Genomic DNA, 18,768 nt, shown 5'->3' on the forward strand with positions numbered 1-18,768 from the left:
TGCTTCAGAATTTCTCTACGACAGGATCTCAGGCGCTGCACTCACGCTGGAGTTGGGGGTCGACGGTCCTTTTCTTGAACCAGCTTTTGCAGAGAAGTGGTCCTAGTAAAGGGTATTTGTGTGGGAGGAGTTTGGCTTGCCGGCGGGGAGTATTTGGATAATACTGGAAGAGTCTCAAATGCATCTCTTGCCTCCTTTTGAATAAGATACTTTTGAGGTCCACCCACCTGCCAAATTCCATTCTATTTTCTTCCCACAGGGAGTTTCCCTGATTGGGAAGGGCCTGTATTTCCAGCCAGCGTTAGATGTGCAGGTCTGTTCACTGCGGGAGCCCAATTCCCGGGAGGATTTAGGGATCACCCGAGGGCCGGGGCTTTCTCCTGGTGGGGATTTTAAGGCCGCTCAGAGCCACCATTGGGAGCCAACCTTAGCCAGCGCCCCAGGCCGGGAGTGCGGTTCTCGCCAGGGCAGCCCGGCTCGGGGTAAGCGAGGGCGGTGAATGGAGACCCGGGTGTGGCGGGGGCGGGGCAGCGGCGGGCGGGGAGGGGCGGGGCGAGTCAGGCCGCGGCCCGGGGGCGGGGCCAGGCGCGCGGCTCGCCTAGGCCTAGGCCGCCGCTGGGCTCCGCCTCGCCCGGCTACGCAGGCGGCAGGGCTGCGGCACGGGCCGGGCGGCACCATGGCGGCGGCGGCGCCTGGTGCTGCGGCGGCTTCTTCCGAGGCGCCGGCGGCAAGTGCAACTGCAGAGCCCGAGGCCGGGGACGAGGACAGTCGCGACGTTCGAGTGTTGCAGAGCCTGCGGGGCAAGATCTGTAAGCGGGGGCTGGGCTGAGGGGACGCCCTGGCGGCGCCGAGCGCGAGGCTGAGGGGGCGGCGGGTGCGCGGCGGTGGCGGCGCCGAGCTGCGATGGGATCCCGGGCCCGGGAGGGGGCCTGGGCCAGGCGCGGGTGAGGCTGGAAGGGGGTGTGTTGGAGGGCGGCGTCGCCTCGATGGGGCGGCGTGGGCCCGGGCTGCTGCTCTCGGGAGGGAGTGGGAGTTGGAAATTGGCCTGGGGTAGGAGAGCTCCGGCAGCGCCGGCTTGAGGAGCTCGGTCGTGGGGAGCGGCCTGGACGCGGGGATGCCGGAGCCCGGGGCGCGGCCGGGGGCGCGGTCCGGGGGCGTGAGGAGCTTCCGGCCGCCCTCAGACTCGGGCCTTAGCGCGGCTGCGGCCGCTGGGGAGCGGCCCCGTGGTGGGAGCCGAGCAGTAATTATGCGGAGGCGCGGCGGGAGGAGGTGGCGGGCGGGAAGTGGGGCTGGCCGGAGGGGAGGGGGCTGCTTGTTTCCTGGGCTCGGCGAGCCTGGGAGAGGTTGAAAAAGGCGCCCTGAGCTGCTGGAAACGGGCCGCCCTGGGGCCCGAGTGGCTACCGCGCAGGCTGTTCGAGGGTGAGCGCCCCGGGAGGAGCTCGGCAGGACACCTGTACTTGCCCCACCTCGCTGCGGCGGGGACTTGAATCGAGGGACGGCGTGACAGGCGGGACTTCAGGCAGGATGTAGTGGCTTCCTGTGAGCAGGTCTCAAAACACAATCACCCAGCCCGCACTCAGCCCGCTTAATTCCCTTCCTTCTCATGCGTGTAATTGCTACTTTAGTGAGCGAGCCTACCAGTTGACTAAGAAATTTTGCTCAGTGTTGTCCGAGCATTAGTGTGGACAGATCATTTGAGTTCTGTCATTTGAACATTTTATTGTTAAAAACGACCCTTTGGTGTCAGGTTGCCATTTTTTTTCACAGTAGTTTATTTAGATGAAGCGTTTTTTGTTTTCTGTTTGTAAGAGAGATCAATAAAATTTATTTTTGCATTTGTCGAAAATTAGCATTATTTTCTTCATGCAGTATTCTCAGATTGGAAACATGCTTCATGTTTCTTGTAAATAACCCTCAATTAGGAGGGCGTACTTTTCACTTTGAAGAAAATTGACTTGCATTAAAGTGGCTAACAATTCTTTCTTGGGCAGGATGTAATGTTTTCCTCTCCTCTAATAGCGATACTATTAGTTGAGCTCACATTCTCCCACTTTTTCTCTTTCCAGCTTGTTCCCCCTTTCAGGTATTTGGGATTTTGTGAAACCTAGGAAGCAAACATGTTAAATTTTCTTTTCTTTTTATTCTCTGAGGTAGTCCTGGGGCCCTTAAGAGATTACAGTTATTAAAACCTGGGGAAAGTGACACCAGAGAGGTAGATCCTAGTTCCCAAAATTAAACTTACTTTCTAGGGCATAAAACCTTTTCAGAATTCAGATTAAATTTTATTTATTTTTGTTTTTTCTGTAACTTTATATTTGAGGGGAAAATTTTATTTTCAACTTTTGCATATATCTAATTTAATATTTGGGAAAACTGTAAATGGGCCAAGGTTTCTCCCTTTACGTGATTTTCCAGACTTTTACCACTTTCTTAGTGCCACTTGATGCTAGGCATTGTCTGTTGGAGCCTCACTGGTATGTAACTGCAGGTTGTACCATGGAACTACATATACACATGTCTTGGAATTGAGGGTTAGGGTTTCCCGAAGGACTTAGTTGTCCTGTGCTTTTGTCTGCCCCATGCCAAAGACCACTAAGAACAGTTTTGTAAGTGAAACTTGGGTCTACACATTAAAAAAAAGAAAAGCAAATAACCACTTTGTTTCTATGGTTAAAGCAAGCCTAGCTTAGAGATTGATCATCCAGCTGCTGGGAATGATATTACTGCTTTAACCGCAGTTGCAGTATTATATCTGTTATCCTAGTCAGTTTCTTGCTTTTTAAATTGCTTATCTTATAGCTCAGGTTATGGAGTTTCTGCTTTGTAGAAAGATAGGTATTTGTGTGCTTACATACAGAAGCTACCTTCCCATTTCTTTGTCCTCCTTCTGACTGGTGTAATCCACAGTTGGTTGACATTCAGAACCTTGTGAAGAGATGCTGTTTTCTGTTTCCCTGAAACTAACATGTGGGTTTTGTAGGGTGGGGACTGAGGGGTTGGAAGAGTCATTAGCAGGTGCCAAGGTCACAGAAATTAGACAGTGGTGGTTCTGACAAGATATTAAGCAGCTTGGGGAGGGTGTAACCATGTCAGCTTTTCTCTTCACCACAGTGGGAAACCTTGGAAGAAAGCCTGATAGTACCCACTAGGAGATGTGTTGGCAGATCTTATACTACTGATTGAGAACCTCTTTTCTGGAGAATTAGAAGTCTGTAGGGGCTGAAAATTAGCCTGAAGAAATTTTCTTATTTCTTCACTTGCATAGGACCTTTTAACGGCAACTCACCCCAGTGAAAAGTGAGGATGGATTGGTTTATGTATCTTGAACGCTCAAGAGATAATAGTCCATAACCTTCTTTAGGGATTTCATTCCCACAATTATTTCCCCTTATACTTCACAAGGTGAAATGTCTGTCAGTTGGACAGATATTTGTCTATTGAACAAGAGGAAACTTAACAAAAAGCAGTAACCTAAAAGGTGGAGGTCACAAAATAACAACATGAAACCTCAATGTATACAAAGGAGGAAGCCCCAATCCCCCTTTTTCGCTTAAGTGTGCAGTTTTTTTTTTTTTTTTTTTTTTTGCCGAGGGACTGGGGAGGAGGGAAGAAGGGGCATGCAAATGTGTTTCAGGTGTTTTATATGTGCTCAAATGAACCCAGGGAGTTTGGGATCCATCTATAAGACAAAATATTGTTGGCAACCCTGGATTTGCTGTAGTTTGCGCTAGGAAACCATGACAGCTCTGAATTTTCTGCTTCCTTAAACTTTTTCAAGAGGTGAGTTTGGTTGTTTGATATCCTAAGGTTGATAAAGGAAATTAGGGGTGTACTCGACTCCATTCTTTGGTCTGAACTGTGTTTAGCGAGTAGCAGGTATGCTAGCACACTTGAAACACATTCGCATGCTCCCTCCTCCCCTCAAAAAAAACTGCACTCAAGCAGAAAAGAGGGATCTTCAGGCTTTATGCTGTTATTTGGTGACCTCCTTTTTGATTAGCACTTGTTAAGTTTCCTCTTATCCAGTTAAATTAGATTGTAAAAATGTTGTGGAAAGCACCCGTGCCACCATATGTGTGGGCTTATCTACTCAAGGAATACCAGATCAATAAGAGAACCAAATGTGAAAATTTTGTGTGAATTTTCAGATGTGTGGTACAGTGTGAGATGTGTGGGACCATGTGTTCCAAAAGTCACTTGGTTTCTCTGATGTCTTCAGACCAAGAATAGCCTAGGGTTATTTGACCGAGTAGGGAGGATCTATAGGGTATGGTTAAGTGTTTGAGCTTAGAGGCCTGGTGAAGAAGTTAGTTACCTTGGTTTGAATATTCACCTGATTTCCAACTTTTGTTAACATCTTTGAGCCTCCATATTCTCGTATATAAAATGAGGATAGTAAATAACCTATCTCACAGGATTTCTATGAGGTTTAAATAAGCCTCCCTCCCTGCTCTGCCCCTCCTCATCTCTGCCCGCTCTTTCTCACTCCCCAGGATCTGGGTCATACACAGACCATCTCTTAGGAAGGAGTAAAGTAGGAGATAAAAACTAATCTTTATCTGATGTTCTTGTCCAACATGTACTGGCATTTCCAGGTGTACAAAGCTGATTAAAATCTGAAGACCTATATTCTTTTTTAAACGTTGTTAATTAATCTTCATATGGCGTTAGCCAGCTCACTTACCTTGGAGCTTACCTTCTGCATCTTTTAAATGGGAATAGTGCTTTCCCACTATCCGTTGTATACATGTTGTTCCCTCTGCTTGGGATTGTCTTTCTTCTTTACTCCACTCTACCTTTATGTCAGGAAGCTGCTACTCATCCCTCAAAAGCCTTCTCTATGTGATCTCCTTCCCAAAACCTTCTGAGATACTTCCAGCGCCATCTCTGGCCAGAGGATATTAGGACTTTCTGCTGCTAAGGAATCACAATTCCTTGTTAATTTCCTTATTATAGCACGTTTCATATAAATCATTTGTTCACTTCTCCTGTTAGATTGTAAACTCTTTAAAGATAGAATTCATTCTTGTTCATTTTTTAAAAATCATCCCAGTGTCAGCACAGTGCCTAGAACAGAATAGGCCTTTAGAAAATGCGCTACCTCACAATGTTATCCTGTGGATAATTACTAGATATGAAAGTGTTTTATAAATTATATACCTAAAAAATCTAGAAGGTGTTAGTATTAAGAGAAAACTGCATGAGTCTGCATCAGGAAGTTCATCCCTTTCAAAATCACAGTGCCCACTAAGCTTAGGTTTGAATTGATGCCAAAGTTTGCCTCATTAGGAAAAAGATTAAATTTTTCTTAATGCTCTGATTACTTCTTATTAGGGCATTTGAATATTGTTACTAATTGGTCCTGGAGCTTGGAAAAGAAAATCTCATATTCATACTTTACACATTGTTTTAATTTGACATGACAGGTTTGAATAAAATCACCTATTTAATTCTGTGAAGTATAAATCAAAACATTTTATTGACTATCCAGTAGAGTTGAGTGGAAGAGATTAAAAAGGGTGTATTCATGCTAAGAGTTCATTTTTATCAGATATTTGAAATGAGATGATGAGTTATTTAGGATGGAGGAAGAATCCATCTTTCAGATGGGTAGAAACTGGGGAGAAAAGGGTTCTTTGTAAAAGTTCACAGAGCAGTCTGCTAATCATTTGCTCTGCGGAAGACGGGAGGTAAACCTCAATGAGTTCATAGAGTTGTTTTTTTTTAAACTTAGAACTCTTTGAATAGACCCTTAAGTGACTAATATAGCCAGAATAAAACCATCATTTTATCCTTCAATCTTTGCTGCTAATCCTATTTCCTTGTTAATGTGCTTTATGAAATTATTTGACAATAATATCAGATTACATGTTTTTGCTACTAATAAAGTTCTATTCTCTTTTGAGAACTGCGAACAAAATTTTGTTGTGTAGTCATATGTTCATGTAAGTTAAGCTTTTTAAAAATCATCCCAGTGTATTAATACACACATCCCAGTGTGTATTAAGACATTTTTATGGCATCTCTTTAGCTTTGTAGGTAATTTTAGTCATCAAAAATCCCTATCTAAAGTGATACACATTAAAAGGTTATGTCAGTACACATACAGAGAACTATAAATGACAAATTTGTTTTCCTGTCATTAATGACAATGACTTTGGGCAAATTCTTTAACCTTGCTGAGCCCATATTTCCTTACTTGTAAAATGAGAGGTTTGGATGTGGTCTTTAACATCCCTTCTACCATTTTGATTATTGCTTTTTAACTTGAACCATTTGCTTCAAGACAGTATATCAGATGCTTTATTTTAGTGTTTAAATGTATTTAGTACACTTGTTTTGCATGATTCCCTATTTTTAAAATATTTTTTATTAGATAAGAGTGTTTGAGGCCGGGCGCGGTGGCTCAAGCCTGTAATCCCAGCACTTTGGGAGGCCGAGACGGGTGGATCACGAGGTCAGGAGATCGAGACCATCCTGGCTAACCCGGTGAAACACCGTCTCTACTAAAAAATACAAAAAAAACTAGCCAGGCGAGGTGGCGGGCGCCTGTAATCCCAGCTACTCGGGAGGCTGAGGCAGGAGAATGGCGTAAACCTGGGAGGCGGAGCTTGCAGTGAGCTGAGATCCGGCCACTGCACTCCAGCCTGGGTGACAGAGCGAGACTCCGTCTCAAAAAAAAAAAAAAAAAAAAAAAAGATAAGAGTGTTTGAATTCTAAATTTTTTTTTCCATAACCATTAATTAATTCAGCAGTACATAATACATATTTGAGGGTCTGTTAAGAGATACTAACCCACTGGACTGAAATGGGCCTAAGCTGTGAATCGGATGAAAGATCCTATTTTATCCTAAAGTCTATACTAAGCAATAGCTATTTTTAGACATCTGTATTCTTAGACAATTACAGAAATTTAAAGTTGGAAAATAGAGAACATGAAGGCAGAGAAAATAAAGGTTCTTGCCCTTCGTTTTACAAATGAAGAATCCAACAGAGATAGCAAGTGTCACACAGTTGATGGCCTGTTCAGCACTAGTCCACTATTATCAAAGTTCCTTCTAGAATGTTATATGAGATTAACTTATTACTATGGATGTTACAAATGTAGTACATTTAATACGCAGAGATTATACTACTTATCTCTTTATATATTGAGAGTTGGTAATAAGATTTTCAATGTGCCATCTACACACTCTCAACTGTTCCTTCTTAAGAACTTTGTGAAGTGGTTAGGATTAGTGATGAAACTATGGTTATGACCTAGGTGGAGATTGAACCTGGATGTTTACTTACTTGTGCCATGATGTACCTCAGCTGTTTTCAGTTCTGACTGTCTGTCACCATCACCTGTGAACTAAAAAAATTATGATGCCTAGACTCTACCCAAGAGCTACTAAGTCAGAATTTCTGGGTTTCAAAAGTTCCATAGGGGGTGATGTTGGGCAGCTAGGATGGTGAATTTCTCCTTTTGTCACAAATAGATTAGCCACAAACCCTACCTAAGTGATAGCAACCTGCTGTGCTATCATTAAAAAGGTACCAGTGGAAAGTTTGGTGTAGTTACAGTGAGGTTTTAGTTTGTTTGCATATATATTTGATGTATTAATTCTATTTGATTAGATAACACGAACACTTGGTACAAAATTCAAGAGGTACAAAACAGTATATACATTGAAAGTGTTCCTTCCTTTCATTATCTTCTAGCCATTCCCTCCCCAGAAGCAAGCATTACCAATTTGTTATATCCTTTTTGTTGTGTGTTCTTCCAGAAATTAAGCATTTACAAACATAGATTTATGTGCACTAATATATTCCTTCCACCAACATACAAATTGTAGCAAAATATACGCATTTTTCTGTATGTTGCTTTTTTACACTTAACAACAAAGCTTGAAGATTTTTCACTTTCACATAAAGAGAGAGCTGCTTATTTTTTAAACAACTGCATAATATTTCATCATTTGGCCGTACCACGGTTTGTTTAGCCAGTCCCCTATTAGTTGACACTTAGTTTGTTAATAGTCATTGCTATTACAAACATTACTACAAAGAATAACCTTGTAAGCCTGTCGTTTTTAATATGAGTGTCTGTCTTTAGGATACATTTCTGGATATTAAATTGATGAATTCAAGGATATGTGCATTTTTATTTTGGAAAGACAATGCTAAACTATAGCAATTTAAGCTCTCACCAGCAATGTATGAATGCCTATTTCTTTATACATAGGGTGTATTTTAAAACTTCTTGATCTTTACTGGTCTGTGAAATAAAAAGAAACGTTTAATTTGTAGTTTTAATTTGCACTTTTAAATGAGAATGAGGATCACTCTGTCTCTAGGCTGGAGTGTAATGGCACGATCTCAGCTCACTGCAACCTCCGCCTCCTGGGTTCCAGCGATTCTCCTGCCTCAGCCTCCCGAGTAGCTGGGATTACAGGCATGCGCCACCACGCCCAGCTAATTTTTGTATTTTTGGTAGAGACTGGGTTTCACCATGTTGGCCAGGATGGTCTTGATCTCCTGATCTCGTGATCTGCCCGCCTCAGCCTCCCAAAGTGCTGGGATTACAGCTGTGAGCCACTGCACCCGGCCCTAATTTTTAAATTTTAAATTTTAAATTTTTCTAAGGCTTGAAATTAAGTTACAGGATCTCTTCATATTTTTAAGAGCCAATTTTTTTTTTCCATTTTTTTGGTGTGTTACATGAACTTGTCTATTTTGTCCATTATTTCTGATAATTTATTGTCTTGTTGATTTGTGAGAAAATGCTTTACGCTGTAAGGAAGTTAGCTATTATTTTAAAATCTGTGCAAAGATTTTAAAAATCTATGTACTTTGGCTGATGCCTGAATTTATTCTTAAGTTGATAGTGAGATCCAGTGAGGGCAGTCAGTTGTAAGTTTCATCTACTTGTATAATGTCTGATGGTCGAGAAATTGAGAAAGAACTGCTGGAGGAAAGGTAAGCAAAGACTCATAAACAAAAGTTAAAAGACAATAGATTGGTAGAAAATATTTGCAGTGTATCTTTCAGACAAATGAAACGTGTATAACACTTAATTCTTTGCCGGGCACTGTTTTAAAGCACTTTATGCGTATTACCTAATTTAATCCTTACAGTAACTCTCAAAATACCATTATTATCCCCATTTTACACATTATGAGGAAACAGATACACAATAGCTAAGCTAAGTAAATTGACGAAGGTTAGATGGCTGGTGAATGGTGGAGCTATCAATCAGACTGGGCAGATAGGCTCTAGAGTCCATTCTGTTAACTCTTAACCTACTATGCTACTATGCCTCTCTATTATGTCTAGATTATATAAATAATTCATACAGACTTAAAAACAAGAGGCCATTAGAAAAATAAAGGATACGAATAGGCATTTCACAGGAAAGGAAATACAAATGTCCAGTAAATGTGAAAATATTGGTAAAGTAAAAATTAATCAGGGAAATAAAATTTTAAAACATCATCAGTTTACAAAAAAGGAAAGTTTATCTCAGTCTTTAGTGAGGGTTTAGGGAAATAAGTATTTTCCTCATCGTTGCTGTGAGTTTAAATTGATAAAGCAATGTTGGAGAGCATTTTGGCTATATCTATTAAAAATTTAAATGTCTATACTCCATGCATTTTTACTTCTGCCTATTTGCCCTACATCAACAGTTGTACATTTACAGAAAAGGCATATACGAAGTTGTTTGATTTTGCCTTGTTGGTAAAACAGAATAGTTGGAGACGACTTAAATGTACATCGGTAGGAAAATGGATAATATGTTCATACACATATTCTATAGCAACTAAAAAGAATGAGGTGTGTCTATGTTATGAAAGGAAAGAACTCCAGGATGTCTTGTTGGGTAAAAGTAGCAAGTTGTTAGAGTAATATGTGTAGTATCCTATGTATTTTTTTAAATCTCAAAACATTTTACTTTTCTGCATGTAGGTGGATGAATACATAAAAAGAGGTCTGAACACAGTTGTACAGATAACAGTGGTTGCCTCAATGGTGGATAAAGGGAGTTAGCCTTACCTGTAATGGTTTAATTTCCTATAGGGAGTATATTTATATATTATATTATCAAAAGTAACTATTTATATAAATGAACTTGATACAGTGTTAATCTTAAGCTGTGCCAGTCTCTCTCGCTCTACTTTGGAAGACTATTCTATCTGCAAAATCAAGAGTAATCAAATGTTAGGTTTTGTAACATTTTGAGTGCGTATAGAAGAAATAAAGTCAACTTTTCTGTTACTTTTTTTTGGTAACTTTTGATATAATTTCAAACTTACAAATTGTAAGATTAGGTGGGGGTGGGGGTGGCGATGGATGGCTTGAGCTCAGGAGTTTGAGACCAGCCTGGGCAACGTGGCAAAACCCCGTTTCTATTTAAAAAAAGAAAAAAAAAAAAAAAAAAAAAAAGCCAGGCATAGTGGCATAGTGGTCTGTGTCTTTAGCTCTAGCTATTAGTAGTTGGAATGCTGAGGCCAGAGAATCACTTGGACCCAGGAGGTTGAGGCTGCAGTGAGCAGAGGTTGCACCACTGCACTCCAGCCTGGGTGACAAAGTGAGACCCTGTCTCAAAGAAAAAAAAAAAAGTAAGAATAATACAGCAAATTCTTACGAACTTTGCCTGTTTGACTAATTGTTTATATTAGAAAAACTTTTTAAATATTTAATACATTGTTTCAGAGAAATGTGGTAAAAGGGGTCTGAAAAATTTTGATCCTTTAAAATATGATATTTGTGTGAGCGGTACAGAATTTTAGTTTTGAATTTTACAGTTTTATATAAAATATTCTTGGTAGATAGGGTGAACTAATGTTTATTGAGTATTTACTGGTTTCCAGATACTGTGTTAGGATACTTTGCAAAATATTTCATGTAATCCAATTTAATGAAGAAGATTGTTATTCCTATTTTAGAGAGGAAGCAACAGACAGAGGTTACTTGCTCAGGACTGTAAGGCAACAGAGCCAAGTTTTCAGAAAGTCTTTATGTTACCAAAGCCCACATCCCTTTCTTTACAAAGCTGCCTGTCAGATGATATATTGGAAGGAATTGATGAGTACATTTATATTGTCAGGAAGTTGATAATTACTCCTAAATTGGCTATGGTCTAATGTAATGGATATGCAATAAAATTATGATGTTTGATTGCTCTAAGAATTTATCTCCTGGCCTGTTTTGGGGGTTCACGAATATAATTATTTTAGCTGCCTAACTGCTTATGTGGGTTTGTATGTACTTTTGAGTGGTTCTTGAATATGTGTGCACACATATATACACATACACACCTTTGTATGCTCATGGGTGTGACTTCTTTATGTGTCTGGGTGTCTTTTTTTGGGGGAGCTGGGCAAGATCAATATGAGTCCTATTTTGGCTCCCTGGATGCTGTTACCAGAAATAACAGCCATATCCCATATATAGCCTGTCCATGTAGCCCTGAGTTCTGCCAGCACCTGGCTTTGTGCCTTCCTTTCATTTGCCATACCAGGCTCTCTTGGTCACCTTAGTAGTCTTGCTTAGCTTCATGTAGCTATAGGTACCATTGGCTTAGCCCAGAAGAGATTCCTACCATATATACTTCAAAGTTTGGTTTGCCACTTGAGAAAGGGGGCTGTAGGGAGCTTGGAGACCAGCACACATTCAAAAGTGAAACCGGAAGTGGGCAAATCAAACCACAGGAAGATCCTGCCCGCAACTTGGTGACGTATCTATATAACCCATAGACACTTCCTGGCAATACCTTGTGAAACTTGCCTTTTCGTGTATAGTAGTTTCCTAACTTCTTATTCTAGACTAAGCTTCAGTCAGAAGTGATTAATATGATAGCAATGTAGATAACTGTATGATAGTTATTGTGCACATGACCTCTATGCAGCAACTAGCCCCTGATGATGTTCTGCAGACTTTACCATTGAGGAGTTGCAATAGTATTTATGCCTTTACTTTGACTTGTCTTGTCACTAGCCATGGGCTTATTTATGTGTAATTGTACTTACATATAGTTCAGGTTTTATACCCACAAAAATCCTCATGATATATTACCATTATATAGGATTGTCTTGTTCATATGGAATTGTACTTATATATAGTTCAGGTTTTATAGCCCCACACACGCACACAAAAACAGTTCTTTGCTTCACTGAGTCTAGGCTAGCCACCCAAACTGTGTCATATTCCTAGAGTCCTGTGCCCACTCAAGTGTTTGCTCATTGGTACTACCTCATTTTATCATAGTGCCTTGTTCTTAGGCAGAAGCAGATTTCTGGTAGGAGTTATTTAATGTGTTGATTTTTTTTTTTTTTTTTTTTTTTTGAGACAGAATCTCGCTCTGTCACCAGGCTGGAGTGCAGTGATGCAATCTCAGTTCACTACAACCTCTGCCTCCCGGGTTCAACAATTCTCCTACCTCAGCCTTCGGAGTAGGTGGGACTACAGGCATGTACCACCATGCCCAGTAGTAGAGGCAGCGTTTCACCATGTTAGCCAGGATGGTCTCGATCTCCTGACCTCGTGATCCACCCACCTCAGCCTCCCAAAGTGCTGGCATTACAGGCATGAGCCACCACGCCCGGCCAATGTGTTGATTTTTTAAAGATTACCAATTGAGTGGGATTATAGAATCTTGGATTATTTTACAGATACAAGTCATTTGCCAGGAGTGAGGAAAATTGCTTGACAACTTAGTTATCTCACCATGTTAATTTATGCACTGGAAAACTCTACTTACTGGTAGATATTCCAGCAGTCACCGTATGCCTATTGGTACCATTTCTCATTCTGTGTCTAATTAGTATCACAAATGTGTAACTTTCCAGTGGTGTTTTCAAGATGTCAATTAAGGAGCCACTACGGAGGGAAATAACAGCTACATAACTTTTATCTTTTCAGTAGTTCTTGACACTCCCCCCTCCTTTTTTTATTTTTGTTTCTTCATACACCTGCAGCAATATGATGTACTCTGAAGGGGTTAAATTTGAGACTCTTTGGAAAGTCATGTGTGATAAAGGCAGTTCTTCTCTTCCTTTCTCCATTCAGAACGGTTAAAGATAAATCAATGGGAGTGTTTTTGTCTTTTGTAAGATTTATTTATTATATACAAAATATTTTTTAAGTGTGTGAAAACTGATTGAATGATAAAGGCTAAGGTAGCATGTTTAAAGCATGGTTTTCTGCTACTTTTCTGGTAATCACTTAACCTCTCTGAGTCTCAGCTTCCTTGTCTACAAATTAGGAATAGTAGTTTTACTAATCGTATAGTGTGGTTGTGAAAAGGTTAAATGACTTGGTATGCTGCCTGGCATTTTGTGCTCAGTTAAGTGTTGGCTCTAACATGAGCGATAGTGATACTCATAAAGTATCTTTTCATAGTTTTCTTAATGGATAACTTATTTGATAGAAATGTACTGGAGTATTTGTACTTACATGTATATTCAGTTCTTGTAGTGTTCATCAGGTTAAACTGGCAATAAGTAGTAATATCTGAAAACATTAGAAATCAGTGTTTCTCTGTGCTTTTTAAATTTCAAGGGTTGTCTCTCAGATCTCAGAGCTATGGAGAACCTAGGAGATTACTGGCTAAGGAGTTGCAAGCTCAAATATATACAGACCAGGTATAATGCAGTAAAGTCCAGTGGAGATTCTTATGATTTAGTAAGATACACCTGTCTGCAGTTTCCACTCAAAATCATTTTGCCAGATTTTGACTATTAAAGAGAAACCAGAAATACAAATTTATTTATTGTTAGCTCTCAGTTTCTAGATGGTCACAAATTATTTTTTAAATACCATGCAGGCCAAACAAATCTCTGGCTAGCCAACCCCAGATTTGTATCCTCATTTTAGAGATGTGGAGCTTGAGGTATAAAGGTTGGACATGTTACCATGGCTTTCCTATAATAGAAATGCATTGATTCTATAACAAAGGACTCATTTTTTAAAAATGACCTCCTCTGTTATACCCAGTTGTTATATTACAGGTTATCTTCGGTCAGGAGCTGATGGCTTGGATGAAGGGAGTTGTATATAGAAGCTAATTTTTAAGAATTTCTGGCCAGGAAAGGGCACTAATAGTTACTATCCATTGAGTATTTACTCTGTCTTAGGCATCATGCCAAGTGCTTTACCTTAGTTAATGCTCACAACAATCTTGAAGCATTATAGTTACCTATTTTTACATAGGAGGTTGAGAATAAGGACATACAGATAGTTAAATGCAAAGTTCATGTTGAAACGCAGATGTCTGCCTCTGTAATGCATTCGTTTAACTTGCTATAGTATACCAGTACTGTATATGTTTTTATAATTATGCATACCTTTTATCATGTTGCAAAAATTGAAGTTAAACTTTAGAAGAAAATTTCAGACCTTATGATATGTTACCATTATGTAGGGTTGTTTTATTTATGTGTAATTAGATGGCACAACAGCATTTTAATTTTACTCTAAACTAGTCAACTCCAGAGACTATATCATATTTTTAAGTGTGCATTAGATTCATTCTTTCTCTTTTTTTTGTTGTTGTTGTGAGTGCAAATGACAAAATGTGCATATTTTTATATCTTTTCATCATCTGAAGTTCTGCTCTTCTGTTTAGGTTGATACTTCTGTTACTGGTTGAGCATTCCAAATCCCAAAGTCCAAAATCTCAAATGCTCCAGGATACAAAACTGAGCACCAACACGATTCTCAAAGGAAATACTCATTGGAGCATTTCAGATTTTCGGATATGGGATGCACAACTGGTAATTATATATAATGCAAAATTTCAAAATATAAAAACATTTGAAATCCGAAATACTTCTGGTCCTAAGCATTTCGGATAAGGGATATTCAGTCTGTCTTAGAACATTATATCCTGAGTCATTCAAGTCAGTTCATGCCAAATTCTGTGCATTCTGTCTCTATAGTATCTCTTCTATTTTTTCTTTCCTCCAATCTCCCTTTGTTACCTTAATGTAAGCTCTTCAAACTGTCAGAGTACTTTTCCTGAAGTACTTTTCCTGAAATATGAACCACACAGAAACTTTTAGTGACCCTTGTTGCCTACTGAATAAAGTTAAACCTTAGCTTGACATTTTAGGTTCTCTGTTTGATAATAGCCTTCCTTTATAATCTTTCTCCCTCTTATTCCCCCTTCATCTCTCTTTATGCTTTAGTCAGTTTGTACTATTCACTGCCTCCTCGATGGTGCTCTTCTTGTTGCTACCCTCCAGAACTTGTTCATGTTATGCCTTCCTTCTGGAATGTTATCCTCCGATCCCCAATTTCTGTATTTTGAAAATATATATCATTCAGAAGAGTTATTGTGAAGATTAAGTAAAATAATATATATGAAGTCAATGAAAAATCTGTGTGTAATACATGTATTAATTTATTCAGTAAATGGTAGCTATTACTGTGATTTGGGTTTCTCTCACCCCAAATAATCCTTAACGTTAGATTATCTTGTCCAGGACCCTGGCCCTTTGCAGTTTTTCTAGGGGGTTAATCCCACTGGGACCCATATTGGCTCCTACCCTTGTACTTAAGGTAACCTTGAAGTAGACCTGAACCTACTACATCTCTTTCAGATGGGAATAGTTTCTTAGCACTGCCGTATTCAGAAAGACCTTAAGAGTTGAATGGAAAGACTCTAGGCTTTGGAGTTTGATTTATGCCAGATAACCTTACCAGCTATGTAGCTGAATTTTTTTTTCTTAATTTTTGAAAGGGAATAGTAATGCTTATCTCACAGGATTGTTGTACCGATCAAATGAAACATTTGAGAAAATATTTAACACTGTCTTGGAGTATCTAACTACTTAATAAATCTTTATCATCTTTTCTGTCTTATCCCTGTAGTGTCCTCCCCTAGGACATAAAGAAACACACATGCAAACCTACAGGTATAAATGCATGCACATAATCCTCAAACATCCACATAGGCACATATGTATATACTCACATACATGAACAGAAGTGTATATACCAGAATCTCTACCTTTGATAGTAGCCTGATATTGGAATTTTTGTCCTAGATAAAATTTATATAGTAGGATTTGAATTTACTGTCTGATGACTGTTACATAGAATCATTGATCTTGTGCATAGAGAGTTGGCTGTTTTTCCATTTCTGTTAATCTTATCAGTTTTGATTTGATGGTGTTTATTCTTTGTGCTTTAAACTATTTACTTTTTTTTTTTTTTGAGATGGAGTCTTGCTCTGTCTCCCAGGCTGGAGTGCAGTGGCGCGATCTCGGCTCACTGTAACCTCTGCCTCCCGGGTTCACACCATTCTCCTGCTTCAGCCTCCCGAGTAGCTGCAACTATAGGCGCCCACCGCCACGCCCGGCTAATTTTTTTTGTATTTTTAGTAGAGACAGGATTTCACCACGTTAGCCAGGATAGTCTCGATCTCCTGACCTCGTGATCCGCCTGCCTCGGCCTCCCAAAGTGCTGGGATTACAGACGTGAGCCACAGCACCCGGCCAACTATTTACTTTTTAACAATGTCTAAAAGCTGCTGTTTTCTGTAGTTACATGTCTCTCTTCTTTTTTCAGGTATTTATGCAGGAGTTACTTTCTCAATGAAGCCTTCCTTGAGCTACCTCATTTCTTGTGATGCACATACTTATTAGTATTAGGCCATACATTTTTACTTACTTATTTATTGTTGATCTCTTCATGTGTCTTAGCCTAATAAGGACACAGATTTTTTGTCTGTTTTGCTCACTGTCATATCCTAGCAGCTCAGTAGACACTCAGTAAATATTTGAATGTGTGAACTTCAGCACTGGTTTATTTATTTTCAAAATGTCTCTGTATTAATACTATAAAGATTCTTTAAATACTTTTGGTAACTGTATAAAGGAGACTTTTAAAAAATCTTTGGAGTAGTTGACATAGATCAACTTACATGAAATGGAAAAAAGAAGCTTACATACAATTTTATGGTTTGTGATGTGGTATTGGAACCTCATTTTTGCCCATGCCAAAGTTATATACACACATTGATACTTGTTCAGCAGCTGTTTCATTATATATTATATGCTAAGGATGGTGCTAAGAATTGGTCCCTTTCCTCAAGAAGTTTGTAGTTCAGTGAAGAGACAACCAAACTGCCTTTGCTTGGTTGTGTCTCATCTTTACCACCCAAAATGTTAGAGAGCCCTGAGGCTCAGTCTTCAAATTTCTTTTCTATATTTGCTCCAATTGTGATTTTGTATTGTCTCTTGGTTTTGTAAATTTTATGTACTTACTGATGATTCTCAAATTTTAGAAATAAAATTTGTCCTTGGACAGATTGCCTGCACTTGGTTGTATAAGGCATTTCAGATTTAATATTCAATACAGTCTCTTGAATTCGGTCCCCAATAAGAGGCTCTGTCTCTAGAAATAGCATCTCTATTCATCCAGCTGCTCAGACTAAAACTCTTAGAAGTCATTCTTGACTCCTCTATTTCTCACACCTTACAGTAAATCCTGTTGGCTCCATCTTCAAAATACATGCCCAAATGACCCATCCTCTCCAGACCCGTGTCTGCTCTGCCCCTCCCCTGACCTGCAAGTTTTCGCTAATCGAGATTACTGCAGTAGCCTCCTATCTAGTCACCTGTTTCTATCTTTCCCCTCTGCATTGGTTCTAAAACAAAAAATCTTGCCATTTTTATGCTCAAAATCCTTCAAAACCTTACCGTCTCACACACAAAAAAAGCCTAAGACTTTCCAGTGCCTGTAAGACCTTATTTAACCTACCTCCTCCCATACCCTTAGTCCGTCTCTTACTATCTCCTCCCTCTCCCCACTTTGCTTATTGCTTTATAGCCATACTGCCCTCCTTGCTACTGCTCCGGTGTACCAAACTATCCTGTCTCAGGGACTTTGCACATTTTATTCTTTCTGCGTGTCCGTCTCCTTCCCCTAGCTTCCCCAGGTATATGGCTTATACCCTCAATGACTTCCTTCAGGTATCTGCTTAAATATTTTAATTGAAAGGCCTTCCCTGCTTCACTATATAAAATAACATTGACCTCCTCCCTGTCTCTACCCTCGGGCTTGCCATTCCCTAACTCTCTTAACCTGCTTTGTTTTCTGGAATAGCAATAAATATTTATTTCTTCCATGGCAATAAATACTATGTGCTTATTTAAGAGTTTGTGGTATTTGTCGTCCCTGTATATATTGTACAACAGTTTTGTATGGGCAGAGACCTGTTTTTATTCACTGTTATATCCCCAGCACTTAAAACATTGCCTCATGTGTTTAGGCACTTAGTAAATATTTGTTGAATGAAATGCAACAAGTACAAAACAGTATGATCACTGTAGTAAAAATACAAGATAGAGTAGAAACACATGGGAAAGAGTGACATGACTACCTAGGAATTGAGGAAGACTTTACAAAGATGCCCTTAAGCAGAGCTCTTTGGAGAGAAAAACAGGTAGGGCATTTCATACAAAGAAAATAGCATTGCAGATACACAGAGTCATGAGAGAACAGTGTGTTCAAGGAACTAAAAGTATAGTACTGCTACAGCATAATTTGTGGGGGTAAAGATGAACTAGATGAGGCTGAACATGTAGTAGATAGCACCTCATCATGGAAGGATGGAGGGTTTTTGTGCCAGACTAAGGAATGTTAGATTTTATCCTGCCGAGTGGGCAGTGGGAGATAGTGTGAGCCATTGAAGACTTCTGAGCAAGGGATGTTTTATTTATTTGTGTGTGTGTGTGTGTGTGTGTGTGTGTGTGTGTGTGTGTGTACATATTAAAAAGG

At 39.8% G+C, this 18,768-nt stretch overlaps 1 protein-coding gene across 2 annotated transcripts in view; it reads left to right on the plus strand.

Moving 5' to 3' along the window:
• Positions 1-622: 622 nt before the first annotated feature.
• RASA2 (RAS p21 protein activator 2) overlaps positions 623-18,768 on the plus strand; it is a 124,633-nt gene continuing 106,487 nt past the window's right edge. For both annotated transcript variants that reach the window (XM_001112747.5, XM_015131999.3), the window contains exon 1: positions 623-809. In XM_001112747.5, coding sequence (XP_001112747.2) covers positions 677-809 — 133 coding nt within the window. In that variant the 5' untranslated portion in view covers positions 623-676. The remainder of the gene's footprint in view (positions 810-18,768) is intronic.

The sequence above is a fragment of the Macaca mulatta genome, chromosome 2, assembly GCF_049350105.2.
Source record: "Macaca mulatta isolate MMU2019108-1 chromosome 2, T2T-MMU8v2.0, whole genome shotgun sequence".
Lineage (NCBI taxonomy): Eukaryota > Metazoa > Chordata > Mammalia > Primates > Cercopithecidae > Macaca > Macaca mulatta.